The sequence below is a fragment of the Chaetodon auriga genome, chromosome 8 (genome assembly GCF_051107435.1).
Source record: "Chaetodon auriga isolate fChaAug3 chromosome 8, fChaAug3.hap1, whole genome shotgun sequence".
Lineage (NCBI taxonomy): Eukaryota > Metazoa > Chordata > Actinopteri > Chaetodontiformes > Chaetodontidae > Chaetodon > Chaetodon auriga.
Window position 1 is genome coordinate 12,368,659 of NC_135081.1, and position 18,082 is coordinate 12,386,740.

Sequence of the window (18,082 nt, forward strand, 5' to 3'; positions counted from 1 at the left end):
AGTGATCTCTGCTGTCATTTCACTCCGCAGTAAATAATTCATCAAAAGAAACAAAGGGGAAACAAATATGCAAATAAACCCTGAAAAGGCCAGTAACATCGGCCTACCGCCACATGGGAAGAATAGTAGTGGATTATTATCATGGCAGGTTACGACTGTGATGAATCTGAATTCCTCTTGTTTCATCTACCTTGACAGTGCTGAAGTCACACACACACACAGAGAGAGAGAAAAAAAAACCTGGAGGGATTTGAGGGTTTGATTGAGGAGGGAGGGATGGATTAAGGACAAGGGGAATGGAAGGATTGAGGGAGGGGGAAGGAGAGGCAGGGAAGAGGGGTAGTCGACATTGGAGGGAAGAAGAAAGAGATTTGGGAGGGGAAGGGAGGAAAGGAGGGAGGGAAGCTTTTGAGGGTGTATTCGACAGTGCTGTGAAAGGTAGCCATCAAGGGCTTTGATGAAAAGTGCAGGCCTTCTAAAGCTTAGGAGTGACAGCATATGATTTGGTCAAAGCATGAAGCTTTTCAAAGGTAGACATCCTCACTCCCAGTCATCTCTCTCGGGTTGAATATAACTTTTTGGGCTGAGCTGCGGCAAAATTCGGAATTGGTTTGACAGATTGACTGCATGTGGTTGTCGCTGTGACTTACGGACAGTAGGCCGGCTGGAAATGTAGACATCCTGAAATGAAGGGGAATTACATGTAATGTTTCAACAACCTGTCCCAGATCAGCAGCTGTACAGAAAGCTGCATTTTTTTAATCCAGGAAGTGACATAAGATGTGCGATGCCGTATGCCTAAAAGAAACCTCATTATTATTGCCCTTAGCTCTTTAATGTTAGACATACAAAAATGCTTAATAAAAGTTAAAGCAGCATGAAATCATTTCGTGTGCTTGATCGTCCAAAAACACGTCTGTTAAAACTTTCAGCTGCCCTGACTTCTTCCAAAAACCAACCTGAAATTCTATTTTAAGCCAGAAAACACATTACACATGATGAATTCAGCTTTTTCCATCCTTCATGCTACAAACACAACCCTTATGCATGTTATACTGTATGAGTTTCCAACAATGGGTAACACCTTAACACATGGCCGCTGCTATGCCAATGGCCACATAGTTTTCTTGGAGTGGTGCTTGAGGCCTATTAGCAGTTTGGCTTGGTAACAGCAATATGGACAGGCTTTCTGAGCCAACAGTCGTTAGAGCTGATGGTTGAGGTTTACGATCCCAGGTCAGTGGTAACAGGCAACTAGCCTGTCAGATGATACCAGTGTGTCACACACAGAGATACACACACAAATACATTATCTTGGAAATAGCATGCAATTTAAATGCCAACGCACATAAACATGATACTGCTCTTTACATGTAAAAGCATGTATGTGCACAAAATTGAACACGCATGCCTGTGAGGCTCTTGTCTGATAATGGCGCCTAGTTCGCTCTCAGTTCACACAGTTATACACACACACACACGCACACACACACGCACAGATAATAGTGTCTAATTTAGGCCCTCATATCTGTAGAGTTCTCCAGAGGACTAGACCTCATCAGGAATATACTGGTGACCTACATACTACAGTAGGAACACACAGACAGACAGACACAAACACACACACACACACACACACACACACACACATACCCACACTAGCATAACTGCTCATACTTCTATACTGGAGACACCGACATCTACAGTAGTTACAGGCGTGTAAGCAGACGCAGGCAAAGAAACATGCCTGCACACCCTGGGTGTAGCTAAGCCCACACAATCAGACACATCCAGAGACACAGACATGCAGGCACATAAACGTGTCTAAAGTATATGCTGTATACGTGTCTGTGTCCACCCACTCCAACAAACATACACTGTACGCAAATCAGATGCACTCCCACATCTTTGAAAGGTCAAAAATGTCCTTCTAAAGCCTTCATGAAAAAGAAACTGAAAAGAAAAACATATCCATAATTTATACTGAAAATCATGTAATGATGGATGTAAAAGTTGAGCAGATAATATTAAAGTGGTGAAGTAGGGGTCAAAAGCAGATTATAGCTTGGTGCTTTATGTAAGACTTGTCTTAGGTGTAAAACTAGAAAGTTTACAAGTCAACAAGATTAATTCAAAAATTTACCATAAAATGAAATATCAGCCTTATCATTAGAAACTAAATAACATGAAATGCCAACAGATCAACTATTATCCAAAGCTGATCTGTTTTCATTTTACAGCTTATTCGAGGGCTCTTTCTAAAGCTTCTTCATTTAAGACTCGAGGTAGAGACAACATACCTGAATGCAGTTTTCAGAGGATCTCCACTTTAAGCCGTCGCACTTTTCTGCTGGGGGCAGATTTGCCGGTGAGATGATACAGTGACTGTAGCATGTGTCTGGTTGCAGGACAGGAATCATTGTATCTATGCTGTATTATGCATTCTGTTGGCACCAGACAGACCTCCAGTCATCATTCATCATTCATGGGCATCGTCTGTCAGCTTCACAGTCTACTGAATGGCCGAGAGGACCTGACAGAGAGTGAGAAAGAGAAAGAGACAAAATCTCAACTAAACATACCAGAAGGCCTGACTCATACAATTAGGCTGACTCATAAATTCATTTATCACCACTGCAAACACCTAAATGGAGAGTAAATCAGAGACACTGGCGAGTGAGACGTGTTATGGCAGAAGAGAGAGAGAATGAAAAGATAAAATCATGACCATTACTTTTATCAGATGGGTTTTAATATCTTTTAATGATACCGTGTCATGATTAGAGACAAACTGTATTCAGTGGCAGGCAGAAAAGGCATTTCCCAAAGGGTGGAGACATACACACACATTTATGGGAGACTGTCTGCTCACTTTGTAAATGGCTAAAAGGACCTGACTCACACACAGTCGTGGTGGCTACGGATAAAGGAGAGGGAACAGAGGCTGAACCTCAAGTGGTACAGAAATAGGCATTTGAACCAGCATGGAAAGACATTAAGTATTTTAATGTTTATGGGTGGTGACAGGAACTAGGCTCAATGGCGAAGAGGACCTGACTCACACATAGTGGCGACTTTACTTAGCACCACAGCTAAAATGGAATGGCAGCTTCTGGAGCTTGTGTTGGACCACAACTGATGGAGAACTCCTTCAATGAAAATACAGTTACAAGTAGACGCACTTCTCCACCCACACTGTCTTCACAATGAGTGACACTAGATTGTCTGGCTTCATGTTTGTCAATTGAGACCAACTAAGGATAAAGTGGGATTCGCACTGAGACAAAGAAATTATTTGATGTTTATGAACTGATATGAAGCCCTCTATCTGACTTATCACACGAGTAATGTTTCACCAAACGTCTGTTTTTGTGAACTGCAGCTGGAGACAAACATAGAGGGCAGCACCATCCGCTGATTGTTTAATTATCTGCTGCCTTAGTAAATCAAACTCTAATTACAGACAGATGCATCCACAAACTGAATGAAATCTGTGCTTTCATGTAAAGAAATCTGGCCTATTTGACAGAAGAGTTAAAAGTTTCAACTCAGTAAGTTGATCAAGATGTTTATCAAATGTCTGAATGTCAAGCAGACTATGGGAGACAGCTGCCCTCAAGCAGACAAAATGTATCTACTTTAATATTTGTAGGCAAAAATATAAAAGGTCATCTGGTAAAAGCAACACAAGGCCTCACCTCATACGTATAGTCTGCAGAAGCCAGCAGCACAAGAGCAGGAGTAGAAAAGTTGACACAGCAGTCTGCAAGTTCTACTTATGCCACAACATCACAGGATGGAGAAAGAAAACACATATACAGTATTTCCTATGCACATTGCAAAAACAATAAGAATAAAATATGACCAAAGTTGTGAAAAAAGTTACTCTGGGCTTCACAACCTTGCCAGAAAATGAAAAGCTTCCTTTTCTGTTGGGGAAACACAGAAGTATGGCAGGGCAGAAACTCGGTTTGTCTCCTGCTGCCTCTAGGCAAGACAGAAAGAAGACAAATCATCTGTGAACCTGCACTTACTGCAGCTGCCTTACTGGGACTATAGATTTATAGGACCAGCTGGTATAGAGAATAGAGAGTGGAAACTAGAAAATCTTATTATGGCAATAGAGTAAAATGTGCATAAGACGTTTTTATGATCTCTGCCATGGAGGTTATGTTTCTGGGCCAGCTATATGAAATATCTAAAAACAAAACAGATTCATGTAGCCGATTCAATTTGTTTGTTGTGGTCTTTGCTTTGTGAACAAATAGCTGCAAAGGTGATGACATTTCCACCAAACCTCAGCTCTACTTTGTGTTTATTTGCCAGTTAGCAAGTGTTTGCAAGGTAAGACCCTAAATTAAGATTGTAAACACGGTAAAAATTTCATCGCCTAAACGTAAGCACGCTAACATTGTCACTGTGAGCATGTTTACCTGCTGACACTGAAATTTAGCGTCACTCTTTATTCACCATTCTTCATATTATGTTCACAATGATGTATGAGTGTAAAGATTGTGCAGCCTTGGTGGAATCATGCACTCAGTGAGTGCTTTCCTGTTACTCTGCATTTTGTTTTACTGCATGTATGCAGTCAATTCTTTTCTTACCATCATCATATTTTGTTATGCCCGCTCTCTTTCTTTTACTTTATCTGCTATTTCCTTCTGTGAATGCGTCAGCAACACAAATGTTACTTGTCATGTCAATGAGGCAAGTGGAAATTGAACAAAAATTAGTATGGGGGGGGGGGTGCACTGTGATGGTCATATGTCTTGATTGCATCATACTGTTTTCATAAAATGAGACAGAAAGCGAAAGGAGAAGCAAATTTAAATGGACAGACAGCGTATGAGAGGCTGACAGACAGACACAGAGTAGAAGCGAGCGGAGCAGACAGGATTTTGTAGTCATACATTCAGCGTGTGGTACCAAAGACCTGAGCCACTGTTATGTAAACCAGAATGAAACATTCATGAGCAAACCATCGTCTCACTCTCAACCCACTGGGACAGTGCAGGAATGACCCATATGGTGGGTTGGCTACTATCTGAAACTCATCTATAGCAAACAGGAACACTTGGAAAGCTTCAGTGCAGTAGGCTGTTATCGAACCCAGAGAGACAGATGTGTGTGTGTGTGGGGGGGGGGGGGGGGGGCAACCTTTATAGGCATGAAAGGAAAGGATCATATGTTGCCAGAGCGACTAAGGTTAGAATGAAATGTTAAGGAAAAAGATGGAGAGGGGTGTTGGGGGTGAAAGGGGAAGATGAAGGAGAGAAGGGGGTGGGGGGGGGGTGGGGGGTGCTGCATAAGGAGGAAGAGAGGAACGAGGAGAGAGACAGGGATTAGGCAATAAAAAGACGAGATCAAGAGACAGCTCTGACACGCTCAGGCAGCGCATGCTTTCTGTGAGCCTGGGAGCAGCTGAGCTAACCACACACACACACACAGACACACACAGACACACACACAGAGACAAAAACACACGCACACATATGCACGAACGTTGTGATGTGGTTAGCTGCGACTTTGTCTCTGACTGGGTGTATATATGAGATGTTTAGAAAGGGGCTGTACTGTAGGAAGTTGTGCCAGATCCCCAACACCACACCCCACCATCATAAGGAGAAGGGGACTTAGTGGGCTTCAGGCTTCTGTTGTGGTTTCTTTAATTCTCTCCCTCTCTTTTTTTCTGTCTCTGACTCTCACTCTATCTCTGTCCTTGCTGTCTGTCTGTTTCTCGGCCCAACGCTCCGCTTCCCTTCGGCTGTTTCTCCGCATTTTTTCCTCTCTATATCTATCAATCTTTCTCTCATCCTTAACCCATCCATTTCTCACTTTCTCAACGGTAATACACGACCATGAATAACATTTACAGTGATCTAACGGCGTGGTATCTGCATGTAACCAAAGTGTAAATGTCTCTAGTTCAGCAATCCAAACTCAGACGGGCACAACAGGAATATGAGAAGGGCTTTGAGGGCCTTGTGACAGTATGCGCACTGAGACACTCGGAAGAATAGGTTTTAAGAAGAAGTCAGATCTGTGCCACAAATGGTTAAAGAACATGATCTTTTAGGCATGTGGAGGCCTAAGTGCTGTAACATGAACACAGGAGGAGTTTAGATCATGACTGTAATAAGTATAGGAACCTCCTGCCAGATAGACCGCACCACTCTGTGATCATAAGGTGGTGGGCTTCGTTGAGGTTTGGGCCTTCTGTTGTGGTTGCTTTGTACTTCGGTGCTATTCTCTTTTCTTTTTTTCCGGGATTATCATGACATTCACTCAGTATTTCTCTATCACTCAACTCTGTCTCTCTTCTCCTATGGAATGTGATTTCAATATCCTTTAATGACCTGAATATGATATGTACAATAACCAGAGCTACATTTTGTCCTTTGATTTTCTCAGACATACAGCTGCTCTTACAGCCCCCCCCCCGTTCTAATATAAACCTTGCTTTGTATGTGAGGGAAAAACAGCTATACCTCATTTGAACTTTAAAGATTTTTTAACCTGCTGTCTTTGTCACTATCCACGCAGGCTGGATCAAGACTGCAGAGGTTTGAGTAATCCCATACTCACGTGTATAAACACCCACAGATTCTACACACACACACACACACACACACACAAGCATGCGTTTGCCACCACACACACAAATACAGACCGAGTCCTGGGTGCACTTAATACACACATGGACCTGACAATCACATTTTCTGTCTATATAAACACACACACACACACACACACACACACACACACACACACACACACACACAGTCTCTTACCATCCACCCCCATGGCCCTTCTTCCCTTTTTCCAAAACCTCAAACACCCACACACCGCCTCTTGATTCAATTAAACCACAGTCAAGTCTGGATTGTGACATATACCCCATGGAGGGAAGTGGGAGATGTGTATGTGTGTGTGGGAGTGTGTGTGTGTGTGTGTGCATCTGTGTTTTTGTGTGTGAATCAGAAAACTTCATGACCTCCTTGGCCATGGCCCTTCCTGTTCATTGTGGTAATGGAATGTATTAGGATGGACCCCCTGATACATTCTGCCTGCCGTTCACCGCTGTTCTCTGTCTTTCTCTCTCTCCATCTTCTGTTTTTTGTTCTTTCTCTCCCCCCTGTCTGTCTATCTGTCTCTCTGTCTCACTCTCAATCTCTCTTCCCTAATGAGACAGGGACTGTCCTCCCTGTGGGGAAAGAGGTCAGTGCCCCTGACACACACACACACACACACACACACACACACACACACACACACAGATAAACATACAGACACAGACTGCACACATGCATACACATGCAGATAGGACACATGCAGACATCCATGCAGATACAATGACAAACCCCCACCACTACTGCCACACACACACACACACACACATACCGCATACACATACTGACCCAGAAATCCCATCTCTATTATGCAGAACATCAGTTAGCTGATGGTGGAGCTGATTATGCAGCTACCCTCCGCTAGCCCACAACTCCCTGTTGGATATCTGCCTTTAAAACCCCAATCCCAAATGTCTTTTTAGCATATCAATAGAGAATTATATATTCCTAAACAGTAGGACTTGCATACATATAGCTTTTCACAACTTTTTCATCTCATCGCGCCATGTATGAGCCTATTTAAAGAAAAAGCAAATTTAGGTAAATATTTCACACTAAAAGCATCCAAAAGAAACACACGGCTGTGACACTGATGTAAAGATTATAGAGGGTTCTCTGCCATGATTTGTCTCTATCAGCATATTTTCTATAAAGACTGTATAAGCAAGTGCAAGTTTGCTATTTTCAGAATGATAATGAGTAATAATAATAATAAGACATTTTACTGTCGGACAACTCACTCATTAAATGATTAAAACAGGCCCTTAATAATCCACAGTTAACAGCTCTAGAGTTCTATGAACATACTCTATGTTCAGTGGCAGCAGGTGATTTTGTAGCGATTGAAAAAAGGTAAATGGTGAGTAATGTTGATGTGTCCATAGAAAATGTTACAGGAGTGAGGATTTGACTCAATTGAGAAGATTTTGATCATGAAAAAGTACATAAAACTTGTCTTGTCTTTGAATGAAAAAGTGTTAAGTGCTATATAAATGCTTGGTGAAGCTAGAAGTGAAGCTTTGCAGAACATGTTGGAGACTCAGAGTCAGTTTTAGGATTTTGGATACCTTTTTAATCAATTCAGCTACTGCGTTGGAGTATGTTGTTCCTGATTGCAGTGACAAACAGACTTTGAGCCTCTGATTGGAAGTGTATGCAGTGCCACTAAACATTACCAACTTAAGGAAAAACATTTATCACATCTGATCTGATATGATCTGATAGAGTTGTGACAATATCCAGCAGACAACTCTCAACAAAATGTGACTTTAAAAAAGAATTTTTCAGCGAGGACAGAATACCTCTAGTCATTCATTTCCACTTTTCACGTGTAAATTTTAACTTCTACAGGGTCAAGTTCCTTACTTTGGATATTCCTAATGGCCTGTCTCACTTGACGTAGCGAGTGCTGAGGAGTTATGGTGGAAAATTGGCAACAAAAAATGATGGCACATGGATGAGCTGATAGCTTCAGACTGAAAAACCTGTCAGCCTGTCTTCTTTTGCTGCATACTGCATTCACCTTAAATCTGAAATCTGGGGTACAATGTGAACCAGTCAGCAGCAGCACAGGAACTAACTTCAGATCACTCTGCAAATACCTTGGCTTGACTGGGTCCCAGAGGGCTCGCTTTATAGATTGGTGCAGTGCAGGGGTGAGGAGTGGTGACCCCAACAAAGATTGCTTGCTAAGCAAATAAGCAAACTAATCTGGCTGTGTGTGTGTGTGTGTGTGTGTGTGTGTGTGTGTGTGTGTGTGTGTGTCCATACGTGCAAGCAACTGTGTGGACATACACGATATGCTTGTTCATTTGTCTGCATGTGTGTTTGCCTCCGTGTGTGTGTTTGCCTGCTTGCTCATGAGGAGCTGAGAATGTGGTCCCTCTTGCATGTCCATTGATAATGCCATGCATTGCCATTCTGCATGTTTTAGCTTGGTAATTGAAAGGCCATCTGTGGTCCACTGGGGAGGTTTAGTAAAGGGTAAACTATGAGGCTCATTATTTTAGGGGATGGAAGCCCTCGGAGGCCAAAACATATTAGTTTGTGTCCAGTTTAACCTTCAGAAAACTGAATTAAAGTAGGTAAGGTGTTTGCATGTGCAGAATTCATGCATGTTCTTCAGGAGTTTGTGCAGACTTGCATACATGTTCTCAAACAACAGGAATAAAACAAAGTCGAGCTGACCTGTAGCTCTGGGTAGACAAAACCAGCTACTAATCTGACAAACAGACAATGTTGTTTTAGCCAAAACTTTGTCCAGCAACACTCAAAACAAAGTAAATTGATTACACATAGTGAGTGTGTATGCGCCTGTGTGCCTTTGCATGTCTGCTGGGTCCATAAACATGGAAACAGACATGACCTGCATGTCTCAGCAGTTTCCTGTGTAAGCCGAGCTCTGTCTGTGTGTGTGTGTGTCCCCATGGTTCTCCTGTCACTCCTCGGGCCTGCAGAGCAACGCTGTCCACTCTATTAGTGTGTCTCAGAGTCTGTGCACCAGCGCATGTGTGTCTGTCTTTACATGCATGTGTGTTTCCATCTGTCTCATGTCACCAGCAGTCCACTCTGCACCATTAGGACCTGTTAGGATCAAGGGTCATTTCTGTAAAGGTCAAAGTTCACCCTTCAAAAGGTGAAAAGTCACCAGGGTTAGGTCTGGTGTGAGGCGACATTGAACAAGCACACAGCTGAAGGCTTGACAGCTAACACCTTTCGAACTCAGAGAACATCCCACATGGGCAGCCTACAGTATAGTCAATATAAAGACATACCACAGTTCTCTTTTATAGGTAAAGTGACATGGAAAGCTGCCCAGAGGGATAAGTGGTGACTGAACAAAAACCCTAAAGAGTGATATAAAAACTAATGAATGACTTACAGTTGCCAATTTGAGATCAAATCCCTTTATGGGTAGCATTGTAATGTTTCTGACCTTGGCCACTCCGTAGAGTCAAAAAAGACACTGGCAGACAGCAATACCTGCCTCAATGATTCAACTCACTGACTGACATAAAAGGAATAAAACTAATACATAAACATAAAAATTTGATTTTTTTTTCTCAATACACCAATATTTCCTTTCACATGCTGGCTTTAATTACCTGCCAAATAAATGTTGAAATATGCACAGCTGTTAAATAGGCTGTATGCTACAGAAGACGAAGAATAAACATCTAAGTAAGGAAGAATGAGGGAGAACTGCCGCAGCTATGACTCACGTAGAAGCGTCTTGTGTCAGTCTGTGTTGAAAAGAAGACTTGAAAGGGGAGGAAGTCCAAGTTCACCCTGGAATTAAGGATAGGGGCTGTTTGGCTTACACACGCAGACATCCGTTAGCATCAAGATACAAACACACTCACAGTAACACACGTATGCACACACACCACACACACACACACACACACACACACACACACACACACACACACACACACACACACACACGCACACACACACACACACACACACACACACACACCGCCCAAACAAATGTCTCAACCAAACACCAAGTCAACCCATTCACCCAGGCCCAGCAGTTAAAAAGTTTTCCCCTCCAGCTAAATTCAAGCCTGACCATAATTGAGTCTGTGCTTTCAAGTGACTTTATTGAATTCCACTTTACGGCTGTATTTTTATTGTTTTTATTTTGTTTTCTATACTGCTGCTGTCTGTTTTGTTGTGTGTGTTTTAGTGTTTGATACCTTGGGAAGACTGGTGAAGTAAATGTCATTACGTGCCGATATTCTTTTCTTTGTTTTGTTAGGAAGGATCTTGTAATGGTACTTACTTTTATCACTGCTGGAATATTTGCACTGATTAGACATGGTCATAGCAATGTAACCACAAGGCTTAGAACTAGTGTAATTACTACGATGAAATCTGGTCAAAGCAAAGCCATGATGTTAACCAGGTTAACCATTATTATACATGCATTCATCCATAACCACAAAATGGGAAGGCACCATACGGTCTGTACCACAGCTAAAATTCTGTGTGCATTGTTGCCTCATCATCAGTGGTGATAACTGCGCAGCTATGGGTCATGGGGTTTGTGATTACAGTGGAAAGAATGCCACTAAAAGATGAGATAAGAGTAATGGACAAACATAAATGTGCTATAAAAAAGACAATTATGTCTTCTCTTGCACATAAATATATTTTACATACCAGAAATGGACATAGAGTCTATGGAAATACAACATGACAAACATGGATACACCATATGAATACCACTGCTGCTGCTGCACACACACAAACACAAAGCTTAGACAGGCATAATAAGGCTCTGGCTAGATGTTATCACAAAAGAACAAAGTAATGTTATCCAGCAGGGAAACAGTCCAGAGCTACTCCTGCTGCTCTTTCTTCTCCTTTATTTTATTGGCAGGAAAGGAACCTCTGTTGCCAAGGTAATACTTAGTATAATTTGGGGTCACTTTATTGAATGAACAAAGGCCCAGTGCATGCAGTAATCAATGACTGGTAATCTTACTGGCAGTAATTGTCAAAAACCTTTCAATAACAGTTGACTTCATTCTTGAGTTTCCAAATTGTCTATGGATCACTCCCTCCTTTCTGCCTCTGTGTGACTCTTAGGGTAAATCTTTTATTTTTGCCTCTTGACAAAATGGTATAAAATACATACAGACAAGTATACAGGGGATGACTCTTGAAATGTGTGCTGTATTAAAGCAGAATGCTGGCTGCCTCTACCTAACGTGTGTTAACAGTATCTTTGAGACATGTTTGATCAATTTGGTGAAAATTCCTTGATAGTCCAGTCATGTTTTTCTACCCTGAACTGCTCATGTTAGTGAAATCACTAAACCTCTGAATTTACTCCCAGCCCACACAAACACAAACCCCTTAAACCCCAGGGTGTGTGTATGTGCGTGTGTGGGGGGGGGGGCATGTGTGTGTGTGCATATGTATGAATGTGTGTCCATCTTCTCTCGAGTTGAACAGGATGTGGGAGGTCAAAGGGGAAGGTCAAAGGTCAATGCCTGACTAAATAATTACCAGATACTCTTTGCTACGACAGACACACACAAACACATACACACACACACACACACACACACACACACACACACACACAATCAAAGACACAGCTTCCCGACTATATGGGTTGTTATTTTTGAAACGTCTGGACAGTGTCTTCCTCTGTGACCCCCTTAAGCTTGTGCACATACCTTCATCTACACACACAAACACACACTTGAACGTGCTCTCTTTCCCTCCCTGTCTCAGTGGCATTCACACACCCACTCGCCCTCACACCCACAAATATAATGTCCTAGCCTGAGAGCTTGTCCCACTGACAGGCTATCAGTCAGGAAACAGAGGGGAGAAAAGGAGACGAGAGCAGGAGAGAGAGAGGCAGTGTGGCTAGACTTAGCCTGTCAGTCACTAAAGGTCAAGGGTCACACTGAAAACCCACTGACATGCATGCACACACACATGCACGTATGCATGTGTGCATTCACACACATACAACGGTGTTCATCAAAACAAGGTCAAAAGTGGAGGGCAGACAGCTGGCTAGGTTTACGGAGAGAAAGAGAGAGAGCAGACAGCTGGGTACTTTTACTAGCGTCTGCCCTTTAAATAGAGACTGGAAGAAAGTTTAAAGAGGGCACAAGTGAATGTTTACAGCGGAGCAAAGAGGTGCAAGCACTTATTTCAATTGTTCTGACTTAATATCAGTAGCCTTCGAGAATTCATGAGCACACTGAAAGGAAATAATTTGATCAGGGATGCCATAATGTAATTGGATCAGATTAAATAAAAACTTTTTGTCTTGATTTGTTGCCACAGGCGTTGCGCAGCTTAGCCCTCTTTTTTTGGCATCCTTTGTAAACTGTTAAAACAGAGGAAGGAAGCAGGTAAAACAAAAACACTCCCTGAGCCAAATCCTCTGTTTTTCACTCTATGTCACTGTGGCACACCTTCTAATCATCCAGATCAGTCTAGACCGAGACACGCCAATTCACCTCCTGTCTCTGGACTAAAAATCTCATGTCCTTTTCAAGTCCACACCCGGGTAATTAGTGCCATAATGAGAAGACACGGGCAAAGAGACCTGGCAGAAAATAAACACACGCACACATACACACACACACAGACACTAATGGGTATAGCTGCACACTTAATCACACAACCTGCACATGCTCACAAACACAAACAATGTCATGCAGTCAGACAGGTAAGGTTATACACACAGACATGCATTTCGCAGAGACTCTCACTAACCATATGGCCTGCTGGTCAGGTATTTGTGCTCACAAGCTCTGGCCAAGACAAATTAGACCTTTATTGTCTCTGACTACTGGAGAATGTGGCTATGAGGGCAGAGACGAAAGAGCTGAGATCAGGTGGAGAGAGAGGATGGAGGACTTTGTGGTGGTTTCTGATGGTAATGAAGGTGCCAGTGGTTAATTCTCAGAATAGCCTTCTAATATCATTACCATCAAAATATGTTAACTCAGTTAACCCTACATGCTTAAGGTTTAGGACTCCTTTGAGACTGTAGTGGTGTTGCACTGCTCTTTGTCAGCCAGTGTGCACCGTTCAGCACTGTCAACATTCTTTCCTTTATTTTCATTTCGTATCGTTTGAGTCTCTGTTGGTGGTTCTCGTTGCATTATCTGCTCAGTGAAGGTGGATATTCAGGGTCACACTGTGGTCCCCAGATCTTTATCTGCTCATACAGCGATTCCACAAAAGACCTACTTGAAACCAGGTGATTTGGTTGAATCACTATTGTGGAACATAAATTTTCAATTGAGAGTAGCAAAATGTATTTGTATGAAAATGTCCCATGTGCCACTTTGCATTTGTTTTGATCTTTTTTTCATAGAGCAGCACTTTCACCTGCAGGGACCCTACATGGGGGATGGAAAAGTCTGAATAATGCGACCATTCAGTTCTACACAAGAAGCCAGGCCAGACAAAACAACATGGGTGGTCAAGGAAGAGCAGCCAGGTGGGGTAAAAAGGAGGACCGGGGGAAAGGAGAATGGAGTGGACCATGTGATCAACACAGCGGGAAACCCAGTGGTCATTTCACCCATGGACACACATATACACACACCAATTGATAGACTTACTGATAAAATGAAAGATGCACGGTTAGCCAAACATGGAGACAAACAGCGAGACAGGCCAGAAGCCAGATGAACAGATAGGGATGCATGCAAGGCTACAGTCACACACACACACACACACACACACACACACACACACACACACACACACACACACACACACACACACACACACAAACTGGACGACATGGCCAGACAGGCTGAGTTTGCATTGCCTGTGGGGATGATCTCGGGTAAGATGGGATATACAGTGATTTCTCTTATTAATGTTGCTCACTCTAGGTTATAAAATCTACCTCTTCCTCACAACTCATGTAAGAGTAATGCTTTCCTTATGAATTTATATTATCATCTCATCTCCCCATCCACCATTGATCATTTGTGTGTCTACGAAAGGTGAATAATAAGTGAAGGTTTATGTGTTTAAAAATTCAACACAACATTATACTCTATTGAAGTCCAAGTTTGATGCAATATAGGTATAGTATAGGGATGCAGTGAATATGGAAGCCATGCTAGGGTTAATATATCATTTGCAAGATCACTTATATCTTTTATAAGGCTGTGTCAAGTATGCTACAAACACCATCCATCTAACAAGTAATTTCATCTCACACTCAGCCTTCTAGACTGTGTGGGACTGTTTTCAATGCTGCACCTGCCCGCAACACAGTTTCTAATAAAACTGAGCCCCATCCCACAGGACAAATAAGACACACGCTGCCCTTATGGATGTTTTTAATCTAAAGAAATGCAAAAACAGTTTCTCAGCTGTGTACTAAGCAACCTTAAGAGGACTTGTTCGATGCCTTTGAAGTTAAAGTTGTACCGCCCTCCCGGTCCTTATTCTGAATTTATATCTGAGTTCTCTGAGTTTCTATAAGGTTTAGTTGTTAAAACAGATATAAATCATTGTTGGTGATTTGAAGGTACATGTCGACGTTGATAATGGCAGCCTTGTACTGCATTTATCTCATTATTAGACTCAGAATGTACACAAACCTACTCACTGTTTTAACCATACTCTCGACCTTGTTCTGACAAATGGCATTGAAATTGAACACTTATTAGTCTCCTCATACAATTCTCTTTTATCGGACCATCATTTAATAACTTTCAAAAAATTCATGCTACCAGACTACCCACCATTAGGTAAAATTCCTACACCAGATTCTTATCTGATAGCGTTGTAGATGAATTTAAGGATATCATTCCATGGGCATTTAATTCAATGCCAGGTCTCAATACAACAGAGGACTCCTATGCTAACTTCAGGCCCTCCCAAACTGATCTGGTTGATAGTGCTACAGGTTCATTGTGTATAACATTTGACTCTGTTGCCCCTCTGAAAAAGAAGATAAAAACAGAGGAGGTTAGCTGCATGGTATATCCCCCAAACCCCAAATTAAAGCACACTTCACAACAAGTTGAGAGGGAATGGCGTTCCACCAATTTGGAAGAATTTCTTTGCGACTGGCAAGACAGTCTTAAAACACACAGGAAAGCCCTCTGCAGTGCTAAAGCAGCCTATTACTCTTCACTAATAGAGGAAAATAAGAACAATCCCAGGTTTCTCTTCAGCACTGTAGCCAGGCTGGCAGAGAGCCATAATTTCGTTGAACCATGTATTCCTTTAGCCCTCAATAGTAATGACTTCATGAGCTTCTTTAATGATAAAATTCTTACTATCAGAGACAGAATTCCTCACCTCCTGCCCACAATAGGTACTGATTTATTTTCAAACACAGTAATAATAGAAATAACAATTTATTTATTTTTAGACTGTTTTTCTCCTGTCAACCTTCACCAAATAATTTCAATCATTTCCTCATCAATATCGTCAACCTGTATTTTAGACCCCATCCCAACTAACTCTTGATCCAGGGTTTTTAATCAGCTACAGACTTACATCTAACCTCCCCTTTTTCTCAAAAATTCTTGAGAAAGCAGTTGCTAATCAGCTGTGTTGTGTTCTACACAATAATAGTTTATTTGATGATTTCCAGTCAGGATTTAGAGTGCATCATAGCACAGAGACAGCACTGATTAATACTTGAAGTGTTGGAGGGAGACACACCGCTGTTGTAGACGGCTAGCTTCGGTGGAAGCTGACCGGCTGCGCTAGCCAGGTTAGCCAGGCCAGCATCAGCGTCAGGCGTGCTCGGCAGATCCAGTGGTGCCGCTACCAGGCTAGGGGGCGATGGCCGGGTAGAAGGTGGTGACCCGGCACGGCTGCCGGCGCTCTGGGTACTGTGACAGAAACGCCATTGCTGTCTCTGAAGAGGAAATACAGACTTGAGCGCGCATGTCAGATGGAGAGACAGCCCTAGTGCTTGAGTTACTGCACAAAGATCTGCGCCATTTTGAAGCAATGCTAGCCTTGTGACTCCATTTGGCACAACCTCCATTCAACAGCGGCCAAGGCGAAGAGGAGCAAAAAAGGTAGAAATCCGTAGAATCATCCTGGGAATCGTAATCCTTTGACCACTGAGGCCCAGGTGGAACAGCCAGGAGACGGGTCATCTGAAAGTGTTACCCCCGCTGGTAGACTGGTCGGCTTGGTGTACTCCAAAGAGGATAGCCTGGAGCAGAGGTCATCCTGATGCTGGAGAAGGGCCGAGATGAGGTGCTCAATGGAGGCTAACTCTCCCCTAATCTCGGAGATGAACGAGGAGGTGACCATGCCTGATGACATCTTACAGGTTTGAGTTCACCCAAAAGAGGTTAGAACCTGTCGTCTCTTCATCTCACCAGTTCACTAACAATCCTTTTTCTTTTACCATTCAATTTGAAGTTAGTCGCACAGGATAACCATGTAGTTCCGCTCCTCTCTCGCGGTAAATTAGCACGTGCACTGTTTAAGAGTAGGCTTAAAACTTTCCATTTTCATAAAGCTTATAGTTAGGGCTGGCTCAGGCTTGTCTTGGACCAGCCCTTAGTTATGCCGCTATAGGGTGCTTTCTGTGTTTTCTCGTCTCACAGGTTCCCATGGATAGTGGTTGAACCTGGATTGTGGATTATGGCTATGTGTCCTGCCATGGCCCTGCCTGACATCCACCGCAACTGCTACTACTATTAGTCATACTTCCATTATTATTATATCCATAGTGCTGTATTACATACGTATACTGTATTACGCACTTAATCTGTTACCAATACGTACATACAGTATATCACATACATAAATATACCATATATGTATATACTATGCTATATATACTACATATAGTTAAGAGTCTATTATTAGAACTGTCACTGTTACTGTGATTGCATTTCTGTCTTTGTCTCTCTTTCTCTGTCTCTAACCCAACCAAGGTCGAGGCAGATGGCCTCCCACCCAGAGCCTGGTTCTGCCTGTTAAAAGGAGGTTTTTCCTCACCACTGTTGCCAAGTGCTTGCTCATGAGGGAACTAACATGAAGGTTACTAACAGTAATATAACTGTAGTAATATAAAACTTCATACAAAACTCATTTAAATGAGATGATGATGCTGACAGAACACTCCCATCTACATGAGAGTAACTACATACAATATACCTGCACCCAAAACAAATGTTGCTGGCGCAGGTATTTATGTGACGCAGCCCTCTCAGTGGGGTGAAATAATAACTCTGGTTCCAGGAACATTAAACAATTGGTAAGGTGAAAATGTAATTCATGTTCGGTGCATATGTTACCAGCCAGCATGTAGCTAATGTCTGTGTGCAGTTAGTACATTGGCTGTTTGGGGCAAATAAATACAAACTGTCCAGTGTGCAAATGGTTTGCTTTATAATCTATCTATCTATAAACGCATCTACTAATTTTAATTCATATTTACTGCAGGCCCATTTTGTGAC

At 42.4% G+C, this 18,082-nt stretch overlaps 1 protein-coding gene across 2 annotated transcripts in view; it reads right to left on the reverse strand.

Annotated features, from left to right (window-relative positions):
* Positions 1–18,082, reverse strand: part of LOC143325029 (uncharacterized) — a 98,140-nt gene that overhangs the window by 22,966 nt on the left and 57,092 nt on the right. Inside the window, exons 5-6 of one of the 2 annotated variants that reach the window (XM_076737896.1) lie at positions 2,464–2,533; positions 2,301–2,347 (exon numbers count right to left, since the gene is read on the reverse strand). In XM_076737896.1, coding sequence (XP_076594011.1) covers positions 2,301–2,347; positions 2,464–2,476 — 60 coding nt within the window. In that variant the 5' untranslated portion in view covers positions 2,477–2,533. Of the gene's footprint in view, positions 1–2,300; positions 2,534–18,082 lie in introns of both variants that reach the window. The other variant, XM_076737895.1, reaches the window with a different exon arrangement.